We start from the raw sequence: 27,500 nt of genomic DNA, 5'->3' as shown, positions 1-27,500 counted from the left end.
TTCAAGTATAATTATGATCTTCTATAATATTATTGTTTCAAGCGTTAGCTCTTGTCAGGAAGTGGAATGACAATAATATTGAAACAATATTGCAGAAGATGATTAATCATACTTGAAATGTTTAAGGATTACGCCGACTGAGGACGTGTAAAGAGACACAGAAACGAACGTCTCGGCCACAAAAAATGTGAGTGACAATTTGTATTCTATTTATATATATATATATATATATATATATATATATATATATATATATATATATATATATATATATATATATATATATATATATATAATGCAAATTTTCACTCACATTTTATTGGCCGAGACGACTCGTTTCTGTGTTTTTTACACTTCTTCAGTCGGCGTAATCCATTGTAATATCCCCTATATATATATAAATATATATATATATATATATATATATATATATATATATATATATATATGTATAGAGAGAGAGAGAGAGAGAGAGAGAGAGATCGGTGTGTGTGTGTGTGTGTGTGTGTGTGTATACATATGTATATAAAATTCGATAGAAACTCAATTTCGCAGTCATGCCCTAATGGCAGGCGGATTTATATATATATATATATATATATATATATATATATATATATATATATATATAGAGAGAGAGAGAGAGAGAGAGAGAGAGAGAGAGAGAGAGAGAGAGATCGGTGTGTGTGTGTGTGTGTGTGTGTGTGTATACATATGTATATAAAATTCGATAGAAACTCAATTTCGCAGTTATGCCCTAATAGCAGAGGGATTTCTGAATATTTGAGATGTCTGGCTGTCCACATACCAGTGAGTAATTGCATAATGCTTTTAACGGAACAATAAAATACACGTAGCCGTGGATTAAACGCGGTAGTCGGTGACAAGTCAATGTTAAATTGGTCATAGCAAATTGATTTTGGTAAAAGTTTACACAATAAGTGGGGTATTGTTCCGTTGTTATGGGGGATTTAAGACCAGAATAATTAAGGGGAGTGTTGAAAACAATGAGTGGATTTGTCCGTGGAGTAATAATTCGGGTGATGAGAGATTTCGACATACGAAAACATTATTATTATTATTATTATTATTATTATTATTATTATTATTATTATTATTATTATTATTATTATTATTATTATTATATATTATTATTATTATAATTATTATTATTATTATTATATTATTATTATTATTATTATTATTATTATTATTATTATTATTATCATTATCAAAAGTACCATTAGGCCCATGGAGCCGGAGTTTATCCCGGTTTCTATTGCGGGAAACGGAAAATAGCAATTGCCTCTTACCCTTTTGATAGGACGCTAGTCTCTCGCAAAGTACTTTCCGCCAGGTCTAACAGACTTCGCAATCCAATCACTGCTGGGCAGACAGGGGGGGTCTGAAAAAAATCTCGACTGAACCCGGGATCGATCACGATCCCTTTGATTATGAAGCGCGTGCTCTACCAACTGAGCCCTCCAAACTTCTTACAACTTGAGTACAATAATTGACAGATCCGACAACGTGCGCATAAATAAATATTAGCAAGTCTGATAACCGAACGAAATTATTGGGATTGATTTAACATTGTTGTCTTGAAAAATATGCTCATAAGAAGAAAGATTAACATATATTTGATTAAGATCTCCCTATTCTAAGGTACAGAAGAATTCATGGTGACTTGATTCAAATTTACAGATCAATACAGGGGACTGATAATACTATTTCATCCCTTTTTCTATTGTAACGTTTACAAGAGGAGTTAATTTACTTATCCAGATGTAATACTAATGTTAGTCAAACATTTTTAATGTTTCGTACCATTCACTCGTAGAATAAAATTAGATTCAAAACAACGAATGCATGTTGTCTGGATAGTTTTAACTCACTCAACCCTAACACCGACTATATCTGTAGTTAACCCGGGTTACTTTTACCCCATGCCTATTTGTTACATTTTTCTGAGACAAATTATAGACGTAGTTTCAACGCTAATGTTTTTAATGTATACATGTTCATGGTAGTTGAATAAAACTATTTAAGTACATGCTTATTTTTAATACATTTTTCCAGTTTTGAAAAGTAGCAAAAATCTCTAGGATGGAGTGAGTTAAAACTTTGATCGACAAAGAGTTGTATTATCTAATATTTCAATATGACCAGTAATGTTTTGTTTTCTTACTCATTTGATGATATTATTATTGATAGTTTCACATATTTTTCATTTCAAAGGCATTTAAAATGATGCAATCCTAAATTAAGCCGTGACCCATGTTATGTTATGTTATGTTATGTAATGTTATGTTATGTTAATATATTTTACATTGGTTTAAGGATATTTCCATTATAAATGAGCTTTTATAGCGCGCAAAATCCACTAAACGTGTTCAAAGCGCTTTACAAGGTTCCCTGGACAACAGCAACACTTAACACGTAGGACAGGACATAACGCCTCTTAGGCGATATTACAATCTTTTCGGACAGAGACAACGCTGGCAACGGCCAGGTACTCATTTTACACCTGAGTACTGAGAGAGAATGTGAGTAAAGAGCCTTTTCCAAGGGCTCAACTATGCGCAAAGCGAGTCTCGAACCCAAGACCTGCCGATCCGAAAGCGAGTGTCATACCACAAGACCACATTAGCCGCACGTTTGTTTTAGGACATTTCCATTACAACTATGGGCCCATAATAATTAATTTGGAAATATCAGATCTGCAAAGAAGTACATACGGGACGGGGTTCTATCACGAACAAATTAATAACGAGTCTTTAATTATATAAATGAACACGAAATGAATCCCCATCGCATGCTACAAATTATTTTACTTACATTACCTGCCTATCCTTCATTGCTGGATGCCCTTTCCAGAGGTTAGATGCCCATCAAGGTCCATGGTAACCTCATTACATTCTATCAATCTGATTCTGGTTATTTCCTTGATGTTGTCTGTCCAACATTTCCATCTTCCTCCTCTTCTCCTTCTTCTTCTTCTTCTTCTTCTTCTTCTTCTTCTTCTTCTTCTTCTTCTTCTTCTTCTTCTTCTTCTTCTTCTTCTTCTTCTTCTTCTTCTTCTTCTCTTCTTCTTTCTTCTTCTTCTTCTTCTTCTTCTTCTTCTTCTTCTTCTTCTTCTTCTTCTTCTTCTTCTTCTTCTTCTTCTTCTTCTTCTTCTTCTTCTTCTTCTTCTTCTTCTTCTACTACTACTACTACTACTACTACTACTACTACTACTACTACTACTCTACTACTACTACTACTACTACTACTACTACTACTACTACTACTACTACTACTACTACTACTACTACTACTACTACTACTACGACTACTAGATTTTTTACCAATCAAAACATGGAATTTGTGACACACATTCACAACTGCTCGGACAAATATAGTTGTTTGTTTATAAACAATGACGTGAATGAAATCGACCTCTCTCTCTCTCTCTCTCTTTCTCTCTCTCTCTCTCTCTCTCTCTCTCTCTCTCTCTCTGGTCATTGTTATTGTTTTTAAAGATAGTATGCGCTTGGCTCAGACGCTCACAACATTGCCATTCTGTAGTATAACGGACCAACAAATAAACTCTGGATAATACAGTTAAGTGATAAGTACTCATACACGTGGATGGCAAAAAAAAACAACAAAGACCCTAGTGACGTCAACTTCGTTCTATCTATATTGCCAAATGGGTGACTATTTAACACACTATTAGCTCGATCAAATTTTAACTCACTCGATCCTAGAGATTTTTGCTACTTTTCAAAATTGGGGGAAAAAATGAATTATAAATGAGCATGCACATAGAAAGTTTTATTCAACTACCATTAACATGCAAAAACTAAAAGCATTAACTTTGATTTTACACCTATAATTTGTCTCATAAAAATGAAATTAATAGGCATGGGGTAAAAGTAACCCGGGTAAACTACGGATATAGTCGGTGTTAGGGTTGAGTGAGTTAAACGGTTATGTTTACACTGTTGTCTGTGTTGGTTCTATTGATCAATCGGTAGAAAGTGGGTATTTTACTTAGACAAATACCATCGATAGTAAATCCTGTGTAGCTTGCTATGTTTACCAATCATCGGATTGGAAGGTCCTGGGTTCGAGCCTCGCTCGGCGCGTAGTTAGGTCCTTGGAAAGGGCTCTTTACTCACATTCTCTCACCGTACTCGGGTGCAAAATGCGTTGTCTTTGTCCGAAAAAATGTAATACCGCCACTAAGGCGTCATGTCCTGTCCTAAGTGTTAAGTGTTGCTGTTGACCAGGGAGTCCTAGTAAAGCGCTTTGAGCACGTTTAGTGGATATTGCTCTATATCAAAGTTCAATTTAAAATTCATTGGTGGCATGAGAATGTAGACACTTGTTTGCATTGCTGTCCATAAATGTTTGAAGATAGCAATATAACCGTTTTAAGCTACATGTAGTTTTGTTTGCTGGTATGTTTTTGTGTGTCGGTTGTGATTAAATTACAGAAATTTATAGCGTCTGTGACATACTATTTAATTTACGAGCCGGAGAGCTAAATAAATGCACTCAGTTTAAAGTCTAATACAAACATTTCATCACATGAATAGAAAACCCACCAAGTTGAAAAAGTAAAAAGACGTATTATCATCAACAGTATAGATTGAAATGTATAATTCATGTATCTATGCATCACGTTGCTTTATGAAAATACATTTCCAATTTCACTGCGGTAGAAATCGATTTGGAAATATTCGGTCCCTCGAGGGGTCAGGGATGTCCTCTTCTCGAAATAGGATTCAGTAGTCTGATGTCACGCAGCCCGGCAACGGTGGCCATCTTGGTTCTAAACAAAGAAAATCATTACTTTTTATCCTTCATGCTGGCTAGAACTTTTCATATGCCTTGTGATCAGAATGTGTAAAAGTCAAAACATGATCAAATTTATGGTATTTTTCCTCTGGATACGCTTTTATGCTCGCCGGGAAATATTTCATACGTGCGTCCGCCATTGTTCCGATAGTGTAGAGCCAGTGTTACTAAGTTACCATGCGTCATTAGGAAGGAAGTGACGTTACGACTGTTGAAGAGTATAGACTAAGATCCAGAATTTGCCTGACGACAGAAACCCTTAGTCATTGGGACTTTGCAGCCTCACCCACTTGCACTCGTCGCTTCATCAATTATAATGGTATAGATAGTATGCGCTTGGCTAAATAACTCACAACATTGCCATCCAAAAGTATAAAGGAACAACACACAAAACTATGTGTAACCTTGAACGTTTATAGTCTGGATAATACAGTTTAGTGAAAAGAACTCATAAACGCGGATGGCAAAAAAAAACAATAGCAAAGACCCAAGTGACGTCAACTTCATTCTATCTATAGATAAATAGAGCGCCAAACATCCCTTCATCTGTATGGCTCTGGGCGCATAAAAATTTTAAATGTTCACTTGGTGTGATTAGATAAATGGATTGACAACAAAGAAAGAATGCGATTGACTTTCCTCGGCTCTTTATCAGAAACCTTCAACGGTGTGAATGGCTCTGTGCCAAAGCTGAAATAAAGAAGAAAAAGCAAGAAAGAAGAAAATCAAAACAATAAACAAGAAGAGCAAAAAAATCCCTCCCAGAAAATCAACCTTCCTTGACTAGAAATTGAACCAGTCGATGATTTTGTTGTCATTTTTTACTTTCTGCCTCGTCTTACATTGTCATATCCACATATTTCAAGACATTCAATACCTCACCAGTATCTTTTCCCAAGGTCTTCAACTCAGCTCTTGTTAGACAGACGGAAGGGGAGATTAGTTCTCACCAAATTATCTATTAATATACAATGTTTAAGATATCACACACTTTCATCTTAAAAATGAGCTTTTATATAGGGCAATATCCACTAAACGTGCTCAAAGCGCAATACAAGTAGCCCCTAGCCTACTGCAACACATAACATGTAGGACAAGACATGACGCCTGTCAGAAGATATTACAAATTTTTGGGACAGAGATAACGCTGTTAACGGCCAGGTACTCATTTTACACCTGAGTACGGTGAGAGAATGTGAGTAAAGAGCCTTCTCCAAGGACTCAACTATGCGCCGAGCGAGGCTCGAACCCAGGACCTTCCGATCCGAAAGCGAGTGTCATACCACTAGACCACATAGCCGCACAATGCGTTTGTTGTTATTATTGTTTTGTTTTTTTTGTCAGCCAGAACTGTTTGCCATTTTTGCTCAACCGCATTGCATCAATATTATTATTATTGCAATTAAACACTAATTCTTGACGTTAATTCTACGTTAGTCTCACTTTACAGGGCGATAAGCTGGTGTGTTATTTTATACGTCAGTCATCAATTGAATTTATAGCCAGAAATATCAGACTTGTGTTGAGTTTGTATGTTTTATTGAGGAGAGTGGATACTATATTTTGGGGTGCTAATGCCAACAATTTATATTTTTGACCACTTTAACATTTAATTCGGCTTTTAAGCATATGGTTCGTTCCGACATAATACCGCTAATCTCATTCCCTATACTTAGAAGACCCCGAACGTGTGCAAACACGAGGCTTCATAACATACTTAATTTGAAACATAGAAGAGTTTAATCTCAAAAGTCTAACCAATCGATATAAGGCAAATTGAACACTACAAAGCGCAATGAGTATTGTAAATCCGTTGAAATTAACTATAGAGCTGTTTTGTCATATAATCTTAAAAGTTCTCTGGGTAAAATGAAAGCTATTGTGTTTTATCAGTGCGAGGCAGAATAAAGCATCGATTTGAATATTATTTAATTTGGTCTGGTATTTGGTACTGAATTAGGACTAAATGTGACCTAATTACTAATCGATTGTCGTCATTAAATAGATAGCAGGAATCGATATTCGTCAATTTGTTAGAGTGACTGTAATTAAATAAGGGACGTTGAGGACTTGAAATGTTGAATTCTTCAGGATTCTCTCTCTCTCTCTCTCTCTCTCTCTCTCTCTCTCTCTGCTCTCTCTCTCTCTCTCCTCTCGCTCTCTCTCTCTCTCTTTCTCTCTCTCTCTCTCTCTCTCTCTCTCTCTCTCTCTCTCTCTATTTTCTATGTGTAATAATAGTAGTAGTAGTAGTAGTAGTAGTATTAGTAGTAGTAGTAGTAGTAGTAGTAGTAGTAGTAGTAGTAGTAGTAGTAGCCTTTCTATCTTTATTGTTGTCCTGATGATAGTAATAACAATAATAATAATAATTATTATTATTATTATCATTGTTATCAACATCATCATTATCGTCATCTTCTTCTTCTTCTTCCTCTTCTTCTTCTTCCTCTTATTCTTCTTCTTCTTCTTCTTCTTCTTCTTGGTCATTAACAACAACAAAACTGAGCTGTTTGGACTATTTCACTATTTTCTTTTTCGTCAGCCGCCAACCAAATGGAATGAAACCCCCATCTCACAGATTTGCATCTTCGACGTCAGGGGACATAATTGTTAACCAGGTAACTGTCGTGCTCTGAAAAGTCTGAAAAAAACTCGTATTTAAAAATTTGGTCAGAAAACTTGTCCTTTAAATATCAATCGATTTAAATGACCCTCATTTTGGCAAAAACTCTCAAACCTGGGAATTGACGGAAGACCGCACGAGATCCCAGGTTTGAGAAAGTTTGTGAAGATGAGGATCATTTAAATAAATCGATATTTGAAGGAAGAGTTTTCTGGCCAAATTTTTAAATATGAGTTTTTCTAGAGTACGGCAGTAAACTTGTTAATTAAAATACCAGCCAACGCAAATCAACCCGTTTGAGAGCGTAAAATAAAACAAAACACTCAATCAGCCTTTATTGTTGACAGCAAATGGCCCGTGGCGTGGATTATTTTGATTCAGTGTTAATGGCAAGTCAAAGACTGACAAATGGAAAAAGATTCTTGTCGATTGCTTCATCGCTAACCTAATCCCACCAACCCCTGTTTAAATTTGATGATGCAACAAATTAACGTTTTAGTAACGTTTGTACGATTTATATCAGATTTATATATGTTAATTTATCTTTTTGATAAATTAATATAATACGCCGTCTCAGAAAAACTCATAATATCCACTAACAACATGAAATTATGTGTAATTTATATGGTTTATTGATGCTGTGCGTTTATCTAAAAAGCTCACATTTCGCAACAAGGATATCTAGATGCTATGCGTTTGGCTAAGAAACTCAGAACATTACCATCCGGAAAATTAACGGACCAACACACAAAACCATGTGTAACTTTAATAGTCTGGTCAATACGGTTTTCAATTGTTTATCTCTTAAATAGTGTTGAAAGATATGATATTGGTTTCATGTTTTAAAATCACACGGTAGCATAGGTTTTCGTGTTAAATTCATATTTTAACTGCATTATTCAAATGTAATCTTTTTTCTCTCTTTCACCATGTTCTGCGTATTTTTGTTTGTCCATTGAGGAAGGTCAAGATCCGAAACGTCATTTTTGTTTTATTTTGTTTTTGTTTTGTTTTTTGTTTGTTTGTTTTTGTCTTGTTTTTTCACTTGTTTTTTTTTTTGTGTGGTGGAGAGGGGTATATTTTTGTTTGTTTGTTTGTCTGTTTGTTTGTTTGTTTGTTTGTTTTTGGGGAGGGGGGTTGTACTGTTTTGTTATATCATATTACCCACATTTACCCTCTACATTTCCTTTACAATTTTCAGTCTATTGATGTCTTTTGTGCCGAGCCATTTCTAAAGCGATCTTTTGTCATAGCTCGTCGAAGCTTCATTGATAATCAGTAGTGCCGCGCTGAGGACCGGACCGAGGACCGGTCCCACGGTCTTTTAGCTGTGAACCGTGGTCCAGTCCCAAAGAGGAAGACCGCCGGCGGTCCTCACTTCTTATCACCTTTCAACGGTCTCGCGCCATACTACTTCCCCAGCGATTCGTTGCCTCGGTCCTTTGCCTATCTTCCACCAATCACCACCCATCCCACTTAATTAATCGCACCCACCCCCCTTTGCCATACACTAAACGACACAGACGACCATAGAGGCAGACGACCACCTCCCTCCACTCCGCAAACCGCCCTTTCGTGTGTGAGATGGGGGGAACAGGAGGCGCACGCCTTGGACGATTCCATTATACGGGGTAAATTTCAAAATTTACTACACCATAATGATCGCAATGACAATGATCTATGATGAAGGCATGACCCCTCTTCTCTAATGGGTTATTGTTTGAAATGTATGTGACTACTAAAGATGTGTGTGTGTGTGTGTGTGTGTGTGTGTGTCGAACCTAGCAAGTTGCAAGTCTGATTTTTTTGTTTTCTTTTGTCCATCTCTTGTCGCCACTCCTTTCTATCGCATTGTTGTCATTTAAAATAATACAATAATATTAAAATTTCGTTTGGTGTTTTAACTAATCAAGTAATATGAGTTTCATTAGTTTCTTCCGTCCAAAAAAAAAACAGTTATAACGTCTGTATTTTTAAAAGGTCCAATAGAATATTTGGGGACCCCGATAGCTCAGTTGATAGAGCACTCTCTTTATACGCAAAGGGCCAGAGATCGATCCCGGGTGCAGTCGATTTTTTTCTGAATCCCTGTCTACTCAGCAATGAATGGGTAGCTGAGTTTGTTAGATCTGGCGAAAAGTCACCATCGACCCCTCTTATCACCTCATCCACCCCCTCTTATTATAACTTCACGTCTCTCTCTTACTCTTCAATGCTCGCTGCCCTCTAATGTGTGTGTGTGGGGGGGGGGGGGGTAGGAGTTGCGTGTGTGTATCAACGCCACGAACAACTCTATCAACGCCTTGGGCGATGCCATGATCTCCGTTAATGGGGATAAATTTCAAATTTTATTAAATTATCGAAGTAACAATGAAGTACGGTGAGCAAATAAAGAAGGCATCACCCCTCTTCTCTAATTAGGTTACAATTTGAAATGAGTGTGACTACTCCGTGTGTTTTACTCCTGTAGGCCACGGTTTTCATCGTGTAGCGGTCTTTAACGGTTCAAGAATGAACGGACCGGTCTAGAGACCGGTCCTTGCGGTCTTCATTTCCCAAGGACCGTAGGACCGTGGTCCTTAAGCTTGCCAAGGACCGCCCCGCACTAATAATCAGCGGCCTTGACTCTTGGGGTTTCTGATGTCTGATTACGTCAATGCAGCGTTGAGATAAGCGCCATCTATCGGCGGCCAATGTTTGTTAAAAGGGATTGACTACGTCATTTTAATTGTTTGGACTTAAGGGAGGTAATCAATTATTGGCAGGATGTACTAAGATCATTTTGCCTTAATGGCTTATTGTTGTGTCATAACATACTGATCTCGATAACATACTGCAGGTATTGACAAAGCGTGGTGGCCCAGCTTTAGGATTGGCCATAGTCAACAAATTATATCGGTATAATCATTTTAGTATCGATATTAATTTCTTTTTTTTTTAAGGATGCAAGTCTGTATCCACCAACTTGTACTTATTTGCAGGTCTGATAACCTAAATTAATATGGTCTCATTTGTTATAATTAAATACTCTCAAACCAACCTGAAATAGTTTCCGTTACAACAGTGTTAAAACGAGCCCCATAATAGCGTCCGGTTATCGGATCTGCAAATAAGTAGACGTCGATGTCCACATATCTGTCTACAAGTATAATATTAATATTGTCCTATTGTTGGAAATCCCCACACCCCCATTGTAGATTGCCAGGAAATCTTAGAAAATAACGATTTCAGTTTATCCCAAACTTGCCAAAAAAAAAAAGCCTCAAACCTAAGACTAGTAAGAAATCTAGTATTTCAAGTACAAGTTTTCTGGCCAAATTTATAAAATGTGACCCTTCGTCTCAAAACTGTATTAAGTCGGTTTGGTTAAGATGTTGAAAATTGAATTTATAGCTAGAAATATCAGACTTGTGTTGACTTTGTATGCTTTTTTTAGGAGAATGGATGCCATATTTTAGGGTGCTAATGACAACAATTTATATTTCTGACCAGTTTAACATTTAATTCGACTTTGACGCATCTGATTTCGTTCCGAAATAATACCGTTTTGAGACGATGGGTCACAAATGGGATTGTCAATTTGCGCAGGACACTCCCACACTGCAATCAATTATAGATTGGCTAGAACCCATTGGAAATTCGATAGCCTTTGATTGGTATTAAATTACTTCATGGTGTTTCCCTTTTATGTACGATAATTAATCCCAGATTTTGATGTCGTATTTTGCGTTGTAGTTGAGTTGAGGAGTAGCTTGGAGTGTTGTTTCGGAAGACATTCATTTTGTACTGTCATTGTCGACGTGTTCATATTCCATTCATACTGAATACAAGTCTCATAGCAGCTTGGTGCAGTTGAATGGTCTTTGCTGTTATTTTTGTAGATAACGAGTTCGAATCCAACTCGCTTCTCTCACTCAATTTGCACCAAACAAATACACACTGAGCACATGTCAACACAATTAAATCCAACATTACATGGATTTGTTTACTTGTTGGGTCAGGTCCTATCTCGGGTCAGCTTGAACTTTTTGCCCTTAACCAGTAAACGGCAGTACTCTGCGAAGACACGTATTTAAAAATGTGGCCAGAAAACTCGTCATTTCAATTATCGATCGATTTAAATTACCCTCATCGTCGTCATCATCATCATCATCATCATCATCATCATCATCATTGTCACAGTAAAGATTGTTCACAATTATCTTATTAAATTTTATTTTATTAAGAACTGAATTCATCTCACTCCAGTTATATTTCGGTAGGCTTAGATAAACTTTACCTTCTAATATTAGATCGTCTTTCCTTTTATAGCCTTCCCTCGAATTAATTTCTAATTAGTGAATACTTTTCGTTCTACATTCTGTCACGTAGCCACTTATTATAAAAGCTGATAGGTCTAACACTCTGCACTCACTTTCTCTCCACAATCTATGCCGGACGGCCAGTCGCTCTATTCCTATATATATACTGGAAGATTTTTATCTTTTGGGACTTTGTAGATATTATATCTACACCATTAAGACGCCGGAGCTTTTAACTTTGACTGTATAATCTTCAAGGATCAAACCCAAGCCCGCTGTCAGAGGACTTCACAATAACTTCTTACCAATTGCCTGGAAGTGGAATTTTACGAGTCCAATCCTATTATCAGAGGAATAGATCATCCAAGCCCATCAACTGCCTGGAAACGTAAACTTACGAACCAGACATATTATCATAAGTTACGTAAAATATTCATATCTCTATTTGTAACTGCCACGATCACTGTTTATCTCTTTTAATTAAATTTCATCATTATTTTTATTTCATTGTAAACAAATCGTTAATTGTTTTTCATTTATAGTAACTAGTAAATTCTGGGGCCTCATTCTACATATATCTTTATGCATAGTCGAGTAGCTCTTTACTCACTTGAGACCATGACATTTTGGAGGGGACACATATAAAGAATTGAATTTATTTAGTTACTTATATCTATTTCATCTAACTTTAAAGTTTAAATTGTAAAACTCTTAATTGCCCCACTTGATCATATTTTAATTGAACTCCCTATTTACAGGATTAATTTTTTTTTCTTTTTCATTTCTTCATTTAAATGGAATAGCAATTTATCCATTCATTCTTTCATTCAAATTGAATAGCATTTTATTGATTCATTCCTTCATTCATTTATTCATTTATAAATTATTCATTCATTCATTGTTCATTCATTTATTTATTCATTCATTCATTCATCCATTCATCCATTCATTCGTTTATTCACTCATTTATCCAATCATTCATACATTTATTCCTCCCTTCATTCTTTCATTCATACATTATCCATTCATTCATTCATCTATTCACTCAGTTTTTCATTCATTCATTCATTCCTTGTCCACTTTGTTATTATATCACTCATTTCATTTTGTTTTTTGCCTCATTCATGAATTGTTTTCAATATGTTTACATTCCATAACGATTCATTCACCTGTCATCCAATCACTCAGTGTTGTGAACACATTTTGTAACTATTGTAAATCTTACGATATTTTATTGTTTTGTATTTCAGACATCACTGTTAAACACTCTTCAATGCCTAATTACAATTGTTGAACAACCATTGAACAAGAGAGAGGTCCCAGCCACGAACTGAGTTGGTAAATATATCCTTCATTATTCTCTTTTACATGAGTTGGGCATCACATAGTAACTATAGACATCGTGATTTGTTTTGCATAGTGATTTGTTTTAAATGCATTTTTGGCATATTACTGTTACCGAAAACCACTTATATATTATGTTCTGAAAAGTGAGTCTTTAAAAACTAAATAATAATAAAAGGAGTCTACTAGCCGTCGTGTTATATTTAGTGATAGATAACTTGGGATTATTTTGGCATCCTATTATTGTTATCACACTCTAGTACATTAGCGTCATTGCGAATAATTGTACACAAACTAACGACGAGTCACACACATTGGTGATACATTTTTCGTAGTAACATAGTTTAGAGTACACGCGATTGACACATTGTTATTGACACAAGTCATAATAACTCCGCATTGTATTGACACATTGCTTTATAAGATATAACGATAAAAGGCATCAAATTCAACATACATAATAAGTTGAAATAAGAGAGAGAGAGATTTCTAAAAATAGAACAGTTCATTCCAGTAAGTGTAAATAAATAAAACAGTCAGTAACAGTATCCTGTCAATATAATATATATATAAAACATCGTAACTAATTTATTGCAACATGGAAGCATATAAAAGATACTTAAGTCTCGCAAAGGACTTAGAAATACCCCAGGAAAGAATATTTTCATGGTGCGAAGAGAAAGTAAAAGAAGAAAAAGAACATGAAGAAAGAATTCGTAGAGAAGAAAATGAAGAAAGAATTCGTAGAGAAGAAAATGAAGAAAGAATTCGTAGAGAAGAAAATGAAAGAAGAGAAAAAAGAAAGAATTCGTAGAGAAATGAAGAAAGAATCGTAGAGAAAAAGAAACGAGAAAGATACGTAGAAAGAACGAGAAGAAAGAGTCCAAGAAAGGGAACTAAAAAGACAGATAGCATTAGCAGAAGAAGAAACCAAAAGGACCCAAATGATGCTGGAAATTGAAAAAACAAAAACCGGTCATGAAAGAAAACATAATAATAGTGATGAATTTTTCGTGAAACTTCCACGCATGCCAACATACGATGAACGCTCAGACTGTCTAGAATCCTTCTTACACCGATTCGAAGTTCAGGCTAAAGGTTATCGTTGGCCAGAAAGCAAATGGGCCACAGCCTTGATTAACTGCTTATCTGGAGAACCGCTAAAAGTTTTCTATACCTTAACAACTGAAGATGCAGATGATTATGGTAAAATTAAAGACGCTCTACTAAAAAGATTTAGATTAACGGAAGATGGTTACCAGGAAAGGTTTCACACTGCAAAACCGGAAAGTGGAGAAGACTTTAATACATTCGTGAACCGAATTACTCAATTTCTAAATCGGTGGCTTGAGTTGGCAAACGTAAAACAAGACGACTTTGCAGGCCTTTACTATCTCACGCTGAAGAATCGAATCTATCAAGCTTGCAACCCAGATTTAGTCGCATTCTTTAAAGAGAGAAAGCCAGAAAACTTGGACAAATTAAAAATCTACGCAGAAAACTTTAACAGCGCACATCCATTGACACCCCTTAGCAGAACATTGAAGGAACCATACTACGCTGCTGCTGCTCAGAGTCCAGGTACACCTAAAGTTCAGTACTCAAATAGAACGAGCCGATCAATCACTCGGAACACGCAAGTGAAACAAGATGATCATAGTAACAAACCATGGAACAAACAGTTCAATAGAGACCATAGCCGACCCTATCAAAACAAAACAAGAAATAGCACTGACAATAATACTGAGTATAAGAAAACCAACAAACCTATAATTAAATGTCAATATTGTGGAATGAAAGGCCACACAGCAGACAAATGTTACAAAATCGTGGGATATCCAAAAGAAACTGCAAATGCATCACTCCAAACAGGTGTAAACAATCAGACACGAGTAATGTCAGGAGAAAATATAAATGTGTATTGCGTGAAAGGTATGTCACTTTTAACACAAACTCACAAATCAGGATCGCTATTTTTTTGTGAAGGCAAAGCTAATGGAACTGATTGCAAAATATTGAGAGACACAGGATGCAGTACAGTAGGAATAAAAGCATCTTTGATCAATGACGAAGACAAAACTGGAAAAACGGTACAATGCATCACATTCAGTGGCACAGTCGAAACCTTTGAAACAGCTAACGTGTACATAGAAACCCCATACTATACAGGAATAGTGGAATGCTGTATACTTCCCAACCCCGTCGCTGATGTTATTGTTGGCAATATAAAAGGTCTTAAAGACAACCCAAAAGATGTAAAAGAATGGTCATTAACCCAAGAAACAGCTTGTCTAGCAGAAACAAGAAAGATGACTAAGACAACAGAGAAGCCAATGACTATTTCTCTTGAACCACAACAATTTGACAGGAACAGGTTCATTGAAGAACAGAAAAAGGACCCGACTTTAACTTCATATTTCAATATCGCAAACAAAGGGATGAAATCAAAAGTTGAATACATCATTGAAAAAGATATTCTGTTCAGGTTACATAGGAAAAGAAACAAAATAGCTAAACAACTGGTCACGCCGAGTATTTACAGAAACAAAATCCTTGGAATAGCGCACGATTCAATAACTTCTGGACATCTTGGGAGCTCTTCCACATTGAAGAGAATATCCGAGAATTTCACATGGCCTGGAATTACTAAAGACGTCCGAGAATATGTGAAATCTTGTGACACATGCCAAAGAAGAGTCGCAAAAGGCAGAATACCGAGATTGCCATTAGAGACAACCCCAGTTATTGAAAAAGTTTTTCAAAAAGTTGCAATTGACATTATAGGCCCTTTAACAAAATCAGATAGAAACCATACACACATACTAACACTAGTCGATTACGCAACCAGGTGGCCAGAAGCGATAGCATTGAAATCAACTACATCGGATCACATAGCTGAAGCATTGATGACAATTTTTACTAGAATAGGCATACCAAATGAGATACTGTCGGACAATGGACCCCAATTTACATCACATATGATGCATGAAACCATGAAACTCATGGGAATCCAACACTCATTCACAACTCCCTACCACCCCCAAGCAAATGGTCTTTGTGAAAGATTTAATGGCACTCTAAAGAATATGTTAAGAAAAGTGTCAGCAGAAAAACCAGATGATTGGGACAGATACTTACCAGCAATCCTATTTGCATATAGAGAAATACCCCAAGAATCTACAGGCTACTCCCCATTTGAGTTGATGTATGGACGATCACCTCGCGGCCCGATCAATATAGTAGCCGACATTTGTAAAGGGAATGAGGAGGACAATAACGAAATTATGTTTGCTTACGAATATGTAAGAAACCTGAAAGACAGAATAGAGGATACATGTAAGCTAGCACAGGAATCCGTCACTAAAAAAGCAGAGAAATACAAGGAATACTCCGATCGAAAAAGCAAGTCAAGAAAATTTGAGATTGGTGACAAAGTACTAATACTCTTACCCGATGACTCGAGTAAACTTTTAGCTACATGGAAAGGACCATTCAAAATAACAGCAGTAAAATCTAATGTTAATTACGAGATTAAAATTTACAACACAACAAAGACATTCCATGCAAATATGCTAAAAAAGTATTTTGATAGAGACACAGTGTCGCAACCTATGTTTACTAATATCGAAGCTTCAAATGCAGGATTAATCATACCGTTGGTCATGGGACACAGACACCCGAGACAGAAAAACAAACAAAAATCGCACAATTGCAACCACCTAAGACAAAAAAAGAAGTACGCAAAGTACTTGGGCTCCTAAATTTTTACAGGAAATACATTTACAACTTCGCGCACATCGCGACACCGCTAACAAATCTGACAAAGAATGGGTCACCGAACAAAATTGTTTGGACAGAAGTGTGTCAGAATAGCTTTAACCAATTAAAGGCATTACTCTGTTCAGAACCAATTCTTAAATTACCCGACATATCAAAAGAATTTGTTGTAAGAACTGACGCGTCTGATAAGGGCATCGCAGGTGTACTATTACAGGAACATGAGGGAACTCTAATGCCTTGCTTATATGCAAGCAGAAAATTATTGGACAGAGAATCACGATACTCTGTAATAGAGCGTGAAGGCCTGGCCATCGTCTTTGCTTTAAAGACATTCAGCAGATATCTACTGCTAAAAGAGTTTGTGGTCGAAACGGACCATAAACCACTCACGTACATAAGAAATAACAAAATGAATAATAGTAGAGTACTAAGGTGGAGTCTATTTTTGCAAAATTACACTTTCAGTATCTCTCACATACCAGGCTGTGAAAATATTCACGCCGACCTACTTTCTCGATTAGTATAAACACGTGAGAAGGGTATAACTTAACCTCCCATGCATACTGTTAGTTACCTCGCAAACTATGCCAAATCAGAACGCACAATTTCGATAATTTTATTTGTAAACATGATGACCCAACTTAATGTAACATTGAGTATTGTTTGGATATATATACCATACCCATTCATGATTTGGGAAATCTTCTCTTTATCTATTATTGTTATGAATTTTCACTCATTTATGATTAATAATTGAAATGTCAATATTTCATTTACATTTTCATTCATTTCATTTAGTAAATTACCTTCATATCATCGACTTTAATCATGCTTCATTGCCATCATTATTGTTTATCACAATGATTTGTAATCACATTGCCATCATGTCGTTCATCACAATGATTTGTAATCACAATCTTTCATTGTTATTGTCGCCCATTCATATACCTACGTTAATATAAACATTTCCATGTCTAGTTAATAAATAATTTAATTGTAGCACAAATCATAACAATGGATTAATGCTAGAGTATCATGATAGTAAATTTACTTCCGTTTGTAAAATCTATCTTTCCCATAATGGTTAAAGAGTATATTTTAAACGTGGGTGGGGGTGTCACAGTAAAGATTGTTCACAATTATCTTATTAAATTTTATTTTATTAAGAACTGAATTCATCTCACTCCAGTTATATTTCGGTAGGCTTAGATAAACTTTACCTTCTAATATTAGATCGTCTTTCCTTTTATAGCCTTCCCTCGAATTAATTTCTAATTAGTGAATACTTTTCGTTCTACATTCTGTCACGTAGCCACTTATTATAAAAGCTGATAGGTCTAACACTCTGCACTCACTTTCTCTCCACAATCTATGCCGGACGGCCAGTCGCTCTATTCCTATATATATACTGGAAGATTTTTATCTTTTGGGACTTTGTAGATATTATATCTACACCATTAAGACGCCGGAGCTTTTAACTTTGACTGTATAATCTTCAAGGATCAAACCCAAGCCCGCTGTCAGAGGACTTCACAATAACTTCTTACCAATTGCCTGGAAGTGGAATTTTACGAGTCCAATCCTATTATCAGAGGAATAGATCATCCAAGCCCATCAACTGCCTGGAAACGTAAACTTACGAACCAGACATATTATCATAAGTTACGTAAAATATTCATATCTCTATTTGTAACTGCCACGATCACTGTTTATCTCTTTTAATTAAATTTCATCATTATTTTTATTTCATTGTAAACAAATCGTTAATTGTTTTTCATTTATAGTAACTAGTAAATTCTGGGGCCTCATTCTACATATATCTTTATGCATAGTCGAGTAGCTCTTTACTCACTTGAGACCATGACAATCATCATCATCATCATTATTGCCTTTTTCACTCAGAGTCAGTTTATAGGCCACAGACAAACAGTTTCCATCCTTCTCTATCCTGAGCTAACTTTTGTTTTTATCTCGTTCCATGTCTTACCACTTCTTTGTATATCAGCTTCTTTAATTCCTTCATAAATTCTGTCATTACAGAAACTCTTCGGTCGCCCAAGCTATAAAAAAAAAGGATTTGATTTGGCAAAAACTCTCAAACCTGGGTACTCGCGAGGTCTTCTATCAATTCCCAGGTTTGAGAGATTTTGCCAAGACAAGGGATATTTAAATCGATAGATAGTTGAAGGACCAAATGTTTAAATACGTTTTTAGGAACGGTAGTTGACTAGTTAAATTAAATAAATTCAAAATAAATAAATAAAAATAATAAATAAATAGCCCCCTTTATTCATCTTCAATGGGAAATTTGACTTTAATGTCTATTCCAAGGGAATATTGAAATAATCTAGGCATCAGCCGCAGTGAAACGCCGCAAAGTGAGCTAGGACGGGGTGACTTGCTCAAGGCCACACCACGAGGCTGGTATAATAATAATAATAATAATAATAATACTTTATTGCATCCCAAAAAGGAAAATTTTTGTACAGACGTGTTATAATTTACATAATAAGATAAAAATACAATGGAAATAGTATGTATAATATATGAAAAAGGAGTAGCTCCATTACCAGAGCTGCGCTTTATAATATGAATAATTTCAACACTGTAAAATAGTCAAAACTGTCACTATAAATTAAAAATTGAAAAGATTGCAAAACAAATAAATTAATAATTTAATATTTACATTTTTTGAAACTAAAAATGCGAAATAATTGTATAAAATGATTATTGCTTGTTGTTATAAAGCCTAATACTGGACGGCAGAAATGATTTTCGGTGTCTCTCTGTTTTCGTTGAAATAGAGAAAGGGCGACCACTTCTTTCTGACATAATAACTGATGGTCTTAGTGGATGATACTGGTCATTTAATATTTTAGTTATTTTATTTATACAAAATTTCTCGTATAAAAGATCTACATCGTCAACATCATTTATATAGCGTTTAATATATTTTTTAATCTTTGAATTTATTTTGTTCCTTTCCACTGCTAAGCAATTGCCTCCCCAAGCTGTTATACAAAATGACAAAACACTTTCGATTACTGCTCTATAAAATAATGTGCAGAGGGTTTTATCTATTCTAAACTGAGAGAGTTTTGATAAAAAATATGTACGTCTGCACATCTTATGCCTAATTATTTCAAGTGTTCATCCCACTTGAGCCTGTCATCAATTGTTACACAAGTATTGTAGTGAGAACTCGCTGGACGAATTGGTCCTTAATTTAACGGTTCTATCGGTTCCTTCACTCTCCTAAAGTCAATCACTAGCTCCTTTGTCTTGCTTATGTTAAGCTCTAGGTGGTGGGCATCACACCAAGACACAAATCTATCAATTTCTTGCCTATAAGCCACTTTAGAAAAACTTGTTCTTGTTAAAATTAGGAACCAGTTTATGCCATTGAGTGATAGTCATCAATTTGCTTACAAACCAGGACGTGGCGTAGAGGATGCCATTTTGCTGTTTACAAACAACATCTACAGGCATCTAGATCACGCTAAGAGCTATTGCAGATTGCTTTTCGCAGATTTTTCTTCAGCGTTCAATACAATGCAACCTCAGTTGGTTGTTCAAAAATTGACTAGTCTGAATCTAAACAAGTATAGGTAGTATATGGTAGTCGAACTCCGTACCTTTTGAGCACGAAGCAAAGACCGTACCGCTGAACCACGCTGGGTAACTAGCATGCCATGAGTCGACAAAGAAAGGTTTCATCTTTTATACTTTTTGTCTAGAAAACTGTAATCTTGGTAATCTGTGTATCAACCCTTTCCTCACCAACTATAGGAAAATCGTCACATTCATTACGATCCAACCAATATTATTCTTAATCAATTTTCTTTTGTTCATCATAAGATTTAAAGATAATGAACTGTGTGTTGTAGAGCATGTTTTGCTAAAGAAATTATGTATCGCAAGAATTTATCTACTGCAATTGTGTTTGAGTGATAAAAAACATTTTTTTTGTGTTAGTTGGGTGTGAAGTTTTGGGGGAAATCCTGCAAATGGCGGGTAAGGACAGGGTTGAGATGACACCTGACTTGTCAAAATCTCTCAAACATGAGGTTTCTGAACAAGTCCCAGATTTGGGATTTTTAGCAAGTTGGGGTTATTTCAATCCATACATTTTGATGTTTCACGTTAAACCACCTACAGCAAAGTCGTAACATTTGTTACGACAAAATATACATTTTTTCTTATTCATATTTATTTTGTACATCACAATGATCTTTGTTGAATTAATAAGAACATACAGTTATTTTGTAGAGAGATTGTTTGAGTTAAAAGAAAATTCTGCTGGGTAAGCCTGCCATTTTGGGAAAGGATCGGTAAGAAGAGAAGTAAGAGATTTACTCAACAATTTTCCCCATTCGATGAATCTTATTAACACACAAAACGTATGTTACCTTTAAAATGTATATAGTTTGAATGAGAGAAATAAGTGAAAATCAATCGCCTAATTGGCGGACTATAGCCAATATCAAATAACAGAATGACGTCATCTGCATACATTGAATATCAAGAAGTAGAAGATATCTGGCCAAATTGTGACCCCTCGTCTCAAAACGGTATTAAGTCGGGATCATTAATATGCTGAAAATTAAATTTGTAGCCAGAAATATCAGACTTGCGTTGAGTTTATAAACTTTATTGAGGAAAATGAATATCATATTGCAGGTTGCTAAATACCAATAATTCATAATTTTGTCCAGTTTACCTTTAATTTGACTTTTCGCATCTGAGTCATCCCGACATAATACCGTTTTGAGACGTTTGGTCACAATTGAGCAATACATGTTTTGTCAGGGTGCTCCAGAATTGTCTGTTTGATATTTGAATTCGGTCAGAAGAAAAGTAAATACTGTTTCATTTAATTTACAATTTGAACTCTTCTGAACGCACTTTAACATTCAACTAAGGCAGGGGAAATACAGAGAAAGTCGGTGGCTAAACGCCACACTTTATCACTCGCTATTATATCAAATATCCAACCGCGTATGGAATATGACTTTTCTGTATGATCGATCTGTGATTCTGTAATGATGATTATGAGCTACGAATGGCGTATGGCAAACGGCATATGACTTTATATTACGAATTTATACCCAAGGGCACACAGTGCACACAAATAGTTGGAAATTACGAAGAAGTCTCAAAAGACATTGGATGTTCTGTAGATCGTGCGCGCTTTCTCTTCCCGTCTTCTTAACAAACCAATCAAAATACGATAAATTTTGAAATCGGCATTTTTATTGGTTAGTTAAAATGAAAGCATGACAAACACGCTCAATAGGACGGCCTTTAAGGGGTTATTCTTGAGACGACAAAGTGTGAATACTTTGCAGATTTCAACAACACAAAACAAAAGCACACACCAAATCGACACATAGAGAACCACGCCTTCCAGACAGTCGTCATAATGTAAACAATGGAAATGATTGGTTAACATAGCAAACAACACAGGTTTTACTATCGATGGTGTGTGATAAGTAAAATACTCATAGATAGTTCAACCGATTGTTCAATAGATATTATGAGGCTGACGTCACTCGGGTCTTTGTTATTGCTTTTTGCCATCCGCGTTTATGAGTAATTCTCACTAAATAAGCTGTATTAACCAGACTATGAATGTTCAGAGTTAAACATAGTTTTGTGTGTTGGTCCGTTATAATTCCGGAAGGCAATGATGTGAGCTTCTGAGCCAAACGCATACTATCTATAGATAGTTCGAAGTTGACGTCACTCTGGGCTTTGTTATTGTTTTTTGCCACCCGCGTTTATGAGTAATTCTCACTCAATCGTCTTAACCTGACTATAAACACTCATGGTTACACAGAGTTTCGTGTGTTGGTCCGTTATACTTCCGGATGGCAATGTTGTGAGCTTCTGAGCCAAGCGCATATTATCTATAGAACCAACACAAAATAACATGTGTAAACTTAATTACGTTAATAATATTGTGGTTGAGAAAATCGTGTAATAGCTAACCCATTTGGCGATATAAACACAGTAACAATAATCACAGAGAGAGAGAGAGAGAGAGAGAGAGAGTGAGAGAGAGAGAGTGAGAGAGAGAGATAGAGAGAGAGTGAGAGAGAGAGTGAGAGAGAGAGATAGAGATAGAGAGAGAGAGAGAGAGTGAGAGGTCGATGTCATTCAGATTATGATTTATAGATAGTTCGAAGATGACGTCACTCGGGTCTTTGTTATTGTTTTTTGCCATCCTCGTTTATGAGTAATGCTCACTGAATTGCATTAACCGGACTAAAAACGTTCATGGATACACCAGTTTTGTGTGTTGGTTCGTTATACTTCAGGATGGCAATGTTATGAGCTTCTGAGCCAAGCGCATACTATCTATAAACACACAAACAACCATAGTTGTCCGAGCACGTTTGATGATGTGTCACAAATTCCATGAGTTAACGATGGCTACGGTCAGCCCGACACTTTGTGAGCATTAATCACAATAAGTTAACACAGTTATGTGAGACATTTCATTGCCACACTTGACGACGACATCGATAATCATAACAAATAATCTTGACCTCAATAAGCAGCACAAAAACGTTATTGTCCTGGTTATAATAGGTAATCAAAGGTACCAATAATAATAACAGCAATCTCTCTCTCTCTCTCTCTCTCTCTCTCTCTCTCTCTCTCTCTCTCTCTCTCTCTATCTATCTATCTATCTATCTATCTATCTATCTCTCTCTCTCTCACACACACACACACACACACACCTACGCTACGTCGTCTGTAATTTACTTGATAATGTGAGGATTCATGATGAACACGTCGAGTGGATTCATCGTCGAAGGAAACCACTAATGATAATAATGATAATAATACCTATGTCCAGGTTAGTTATCGTCTATTTTATCTATTTTTTAGATCTAAAATTATTGGTGGTGTGTCTAAGAAAAATAATAAATAACCTGTTATGCCAGACTAATTAATCGTTCCACGCAATATTATACGTATCCTTAAACTTCTGAATAATAATAATAATAATAATAATAATAATAATAATAATAATAATAATAATAATAATAATGATGATGATGATGATGATGATATAATAATAATATAATAATAATAATAATAATAATAAATATAATAATAACAGCAACGACGACGACGACGATGATGATGATTATTATTATTATTATTATTATTATTATTATTATTATTATTAGCATTATCGAACCTCAGACCCCATTATTACCGGTCAGACGTGTTGCCATTCCACCACAGAGGCTACCGGAGAGTTGGGACGATTTAATATCTATATTCTTCGCATGGGTACCCGTTTTACGCTTGTAACCCTCGCTTGCATCCCCCAACACAAACATTGAAGAACTGAGCATAGTGTGTATGAAAGGTGTCAGACAAAGCAAGAAAGAAAAATACCAGAAAAAAAAACATCCCAAAAAATCAGTCGACAAACTTTGAACACGAGAGAACGAGGACGAGGAAATTAGATCAGTGTGGCTCAATTTTCGGGAGTCTTTCCACGAGTTCCTAGCAATGAAGGGCAAAATACAAAAAAAAAAAAAGACGAGAGACGCATGCGCACAACCAACATGACGTTCTCTCTCTAATAACTTTTCCGCCGGTGACGTCACAGACTATGGGTGACGTCCAATCAAGGGACGCTACTCTTCCGCTAATCTCATTCCCTATAGAAAACTTATACTTATTGAAAACAGCCCAATGTTTGCTTTGAGCAAATCCAATTGAGAGAATAGGGAGCAAGCACTGGAGTAAGATAAAGATTTGGAAAAAGCGAAACCATCCCATCTCTGTCTGGAATGGTAGCACGTCTGACCTGTAATCAGGGGGTCTGAAGTTCGATCCCCAGTCGAGGAAGGCTGATTATTTGGGATGTTTTATTGTTTGTTTTTTTTTTTGTTTGTTTGGGGTTGTTTTTTTTTTTTTTTGTTTTTTTGTTGTTTTTTTGTTGTTTTTTTTTTTGTTTTTTTTTGTTTTGTTTTGTTTTGTTTTTGTTCTTGTAATTTCTTTCTGGCTGTGTATAGCACTGTTTCATAAAGATTTAAATTTTTTCAGATCTTTATCATACACCAGTGTCTGCTCCCCAGTTTCTCAACCCGTAGGAAGTTTCCTCGTCCTATTGAAAAACAAGTGACCGATCGGGATTGTTCTGAAATAAGTTTTATTTTATAGCAATAGTTACATAATTTTCAATACAATGCAGAAATCACATTTGATATCATATATTTCTAAAGATAAGTGGCCTCCTTATGAGTCCTGACTTGAATCCAAAGGATTTTCATTATTTGGTTAATGATGTTCAATATGATTCATACGAGTCGTACAAAGATTTACACAGAGGCAGGTTTTGTTTGTTTTGTTTTGTTTTCATGGGTTTTACGGCACTTGCATCACATGAAGGTCATATCAGCGCCAGTAAAAAGGAAGTAAAAAGTTCTAGAATTACAATTAAAGCACCCAAGAGAGAGAGAGAGAGGGGGGGGGAGGGGGAGACAGGCTTTAAATAAAGATTAAAGAGTCAATTCAAAATGAATGTAATCAAATCGCTATTCAAGACATTAGAATAAAAATTGGATCACAGGGGGGAAAAAGGCTACGCATAGTCATAAAGCAAATCGGATATCGGTATTGACAGATACCAATCAAAATGTGAGAATTACGTCGCAAAGCTTCGACATGGCAAATATGCGGTGTGTTTATTAAAACAATTTATGTGTATGAATGGTCTTTGCTCCGTACCCAAAAGGTACCGAGTTCAATTACCCGCCGCGATGTGTGGCCTTGAGCAAGTCACAGCTCACCTTGCGGCGCTGCACTGTGAATAACGCTTGGGTTTTTCCATTCTTCTCTGGGAATAAACCATAAGAAAATATCCCCTTAGGGATGAATAAAAGGAGTTTTAAAAAAAAATTGTATCAACATTTTTCAACATATTTTCCCGAAAAATTGTGTCCCTAAATTTCAATAAATGGATTTGATTGCGATAAAATGTCCGATTTACATCATTTATAATCTGGCAGCCACAGGCTTCTAAACTTTTCCAGTTTATTTTTCTTTTATCGAACCCAATATTTATTTTACTTTTTTTTTAAATATATTTGCAGCATCTGTCAACACGATAACCAAGACTCCTATCATGAATTTTGGTTGAGGAATGAACATCATTTCCTGCTGTCCTGTTGGCAGTAACAACCGGTCAAGCAGCGCCCCCTAACGTGTAGTGGTCAGTGACGGGAGGTAGGACGTAGCATGCTTCGGGCCTACCAGCTATCGTCGTCTGCAAACAGGGGTCCCCACGACTCGTCCAGCCCTTGGACTCTCAAGGATAGGAACGATAACCAAGAAAACAGCGTTCGTACCCGGACTGTGTCGACTAGAATTCTCGGCCTTGGAATAGTTCTGGTTGGAGTTCTCGCCCTTGCTGTCGGATTGATCATGGGATTGGAGTTTCCGAAGTACGTTTACGAGAGGAATAAAGAGGCGCATTGCGTCCTTCACGACGAGCATGAGAATTATCGTTCTTGGGTAAGTCTTGATCACATTAATTGTCCACAAGTGTAGTGTCTCCACAGGCATCATCATCATCATCATCATCATCATCATCATCATCATCATCATCATCATCATCATCATCATCATCATCATCGCCATCATCATCATCACCATCAACATAGACCAAATATTCATCAACATTATTATTATTATTATCGTTATCTTCTTTTTTATCATCATCTCCATCATCATCATCATCATCATCATCATCATCATCATCATCATCATCATCATCATCACCATCATCATTATCACCATCACCATCATCATCATCATCCTCATCATCATCCTCATCACCATCATCATCATCATCATCATCATCATCACCATCATCATCATCATCATCATCATCATCATCAGCATCATCATCATCATCATCAATTGCTTTGTTTCAACCTCGACTTCATTTTCCTCCTCCTCCTCCTCCTCCTCCTCCTCCTCCTCCTCCTCCTCCTCCTCCTCCTCCTCCTCCTCCTCCTCCTCCTCCTCAACGACTACCTCCACTACTTCACACAGTCAAGCATTTTTTTATTAGTGCAATCGCACCGATGGTCTCATTTTCATTAACACCAATAACTACCTGTGTTCTTCCATTGATTGAATATAAATGAAAGTCGGGTATGCAATAGGAGAGCAATCTTCACTCGTTGGCCTTGGGAATAGACTAATAAAAAATCCAATTGTGATTAAAGGGGGCCAAAAACTCGGAAGTCAGATTACCACTAATTCTACCGTCAGTCCAGGGTATGACATCGAATGCTGAATCTGCTGATGATAGAGAAGAGAGAATGGAGACAGGACATAACCATATTCAATACTTACCTGCCGACACTCGAAGCAATCAGCCTTCGACCGTAGCCATCGTTAAAATAAAGCCTGATACAAGAACCCCCAGGACTGGCAGTTTGACTTCATTTTTTAGGTTTGTGTAGCGTCCAGTGAGTTGTCGTTAGTAGAGCTCATGGAAACAAGTTATTTCATTGGTTGAACTATTGAATACAACTCACGATTTGTTTTCTTTTGTGGCAAAAGACCGGCCT

General features: G+C 36.1%; 1 protein-coding gene across 1 annotated transcript in view; it reads left to right on the top strand.

The window, feature by feature from the left end:
- Positions 1-27,500, top strand: part of LOC144965709 (uncharacterized) — a 127,643-nt gene that overhangs the window by 46,615 nt on the left and 53,528 nt on the right. Inside the window, exon 2 of the mRNA XM_078901320.1 lies at positions 26,013-26,433. Within this exon, the coding sequence (XP_078757446.1) occupies positions 26,158-26,433 (276 nt within the window). The 5' untranslated portion in view covers positions 26,013-26,157. The remainder of the gene's footprint in view (positions 1-26,012; positions 26,434-27,500) is intronic.

This window comes from Berghia stephanieae, chromosome 1 (assembly GCF_034508935.2).
Source record: "Berghia stephanieae isolate SIO BIC M18660-M18661 chromosome 1, UCSD_Bste_1.3, whole genome shotgun sequence".
In the NCBI taxonomy this organism is placed as follows: Eukaryota; Metazoa; Mollusca; class Gastropoda; order Nudibranchia; family Aeolidiidae; genus Berghia; species Berghia stephanieae.
Note: the sequence above shows the minus strand (reverse complement) of the source record. Positions and strands in the feature narration are given on the sequence as shown.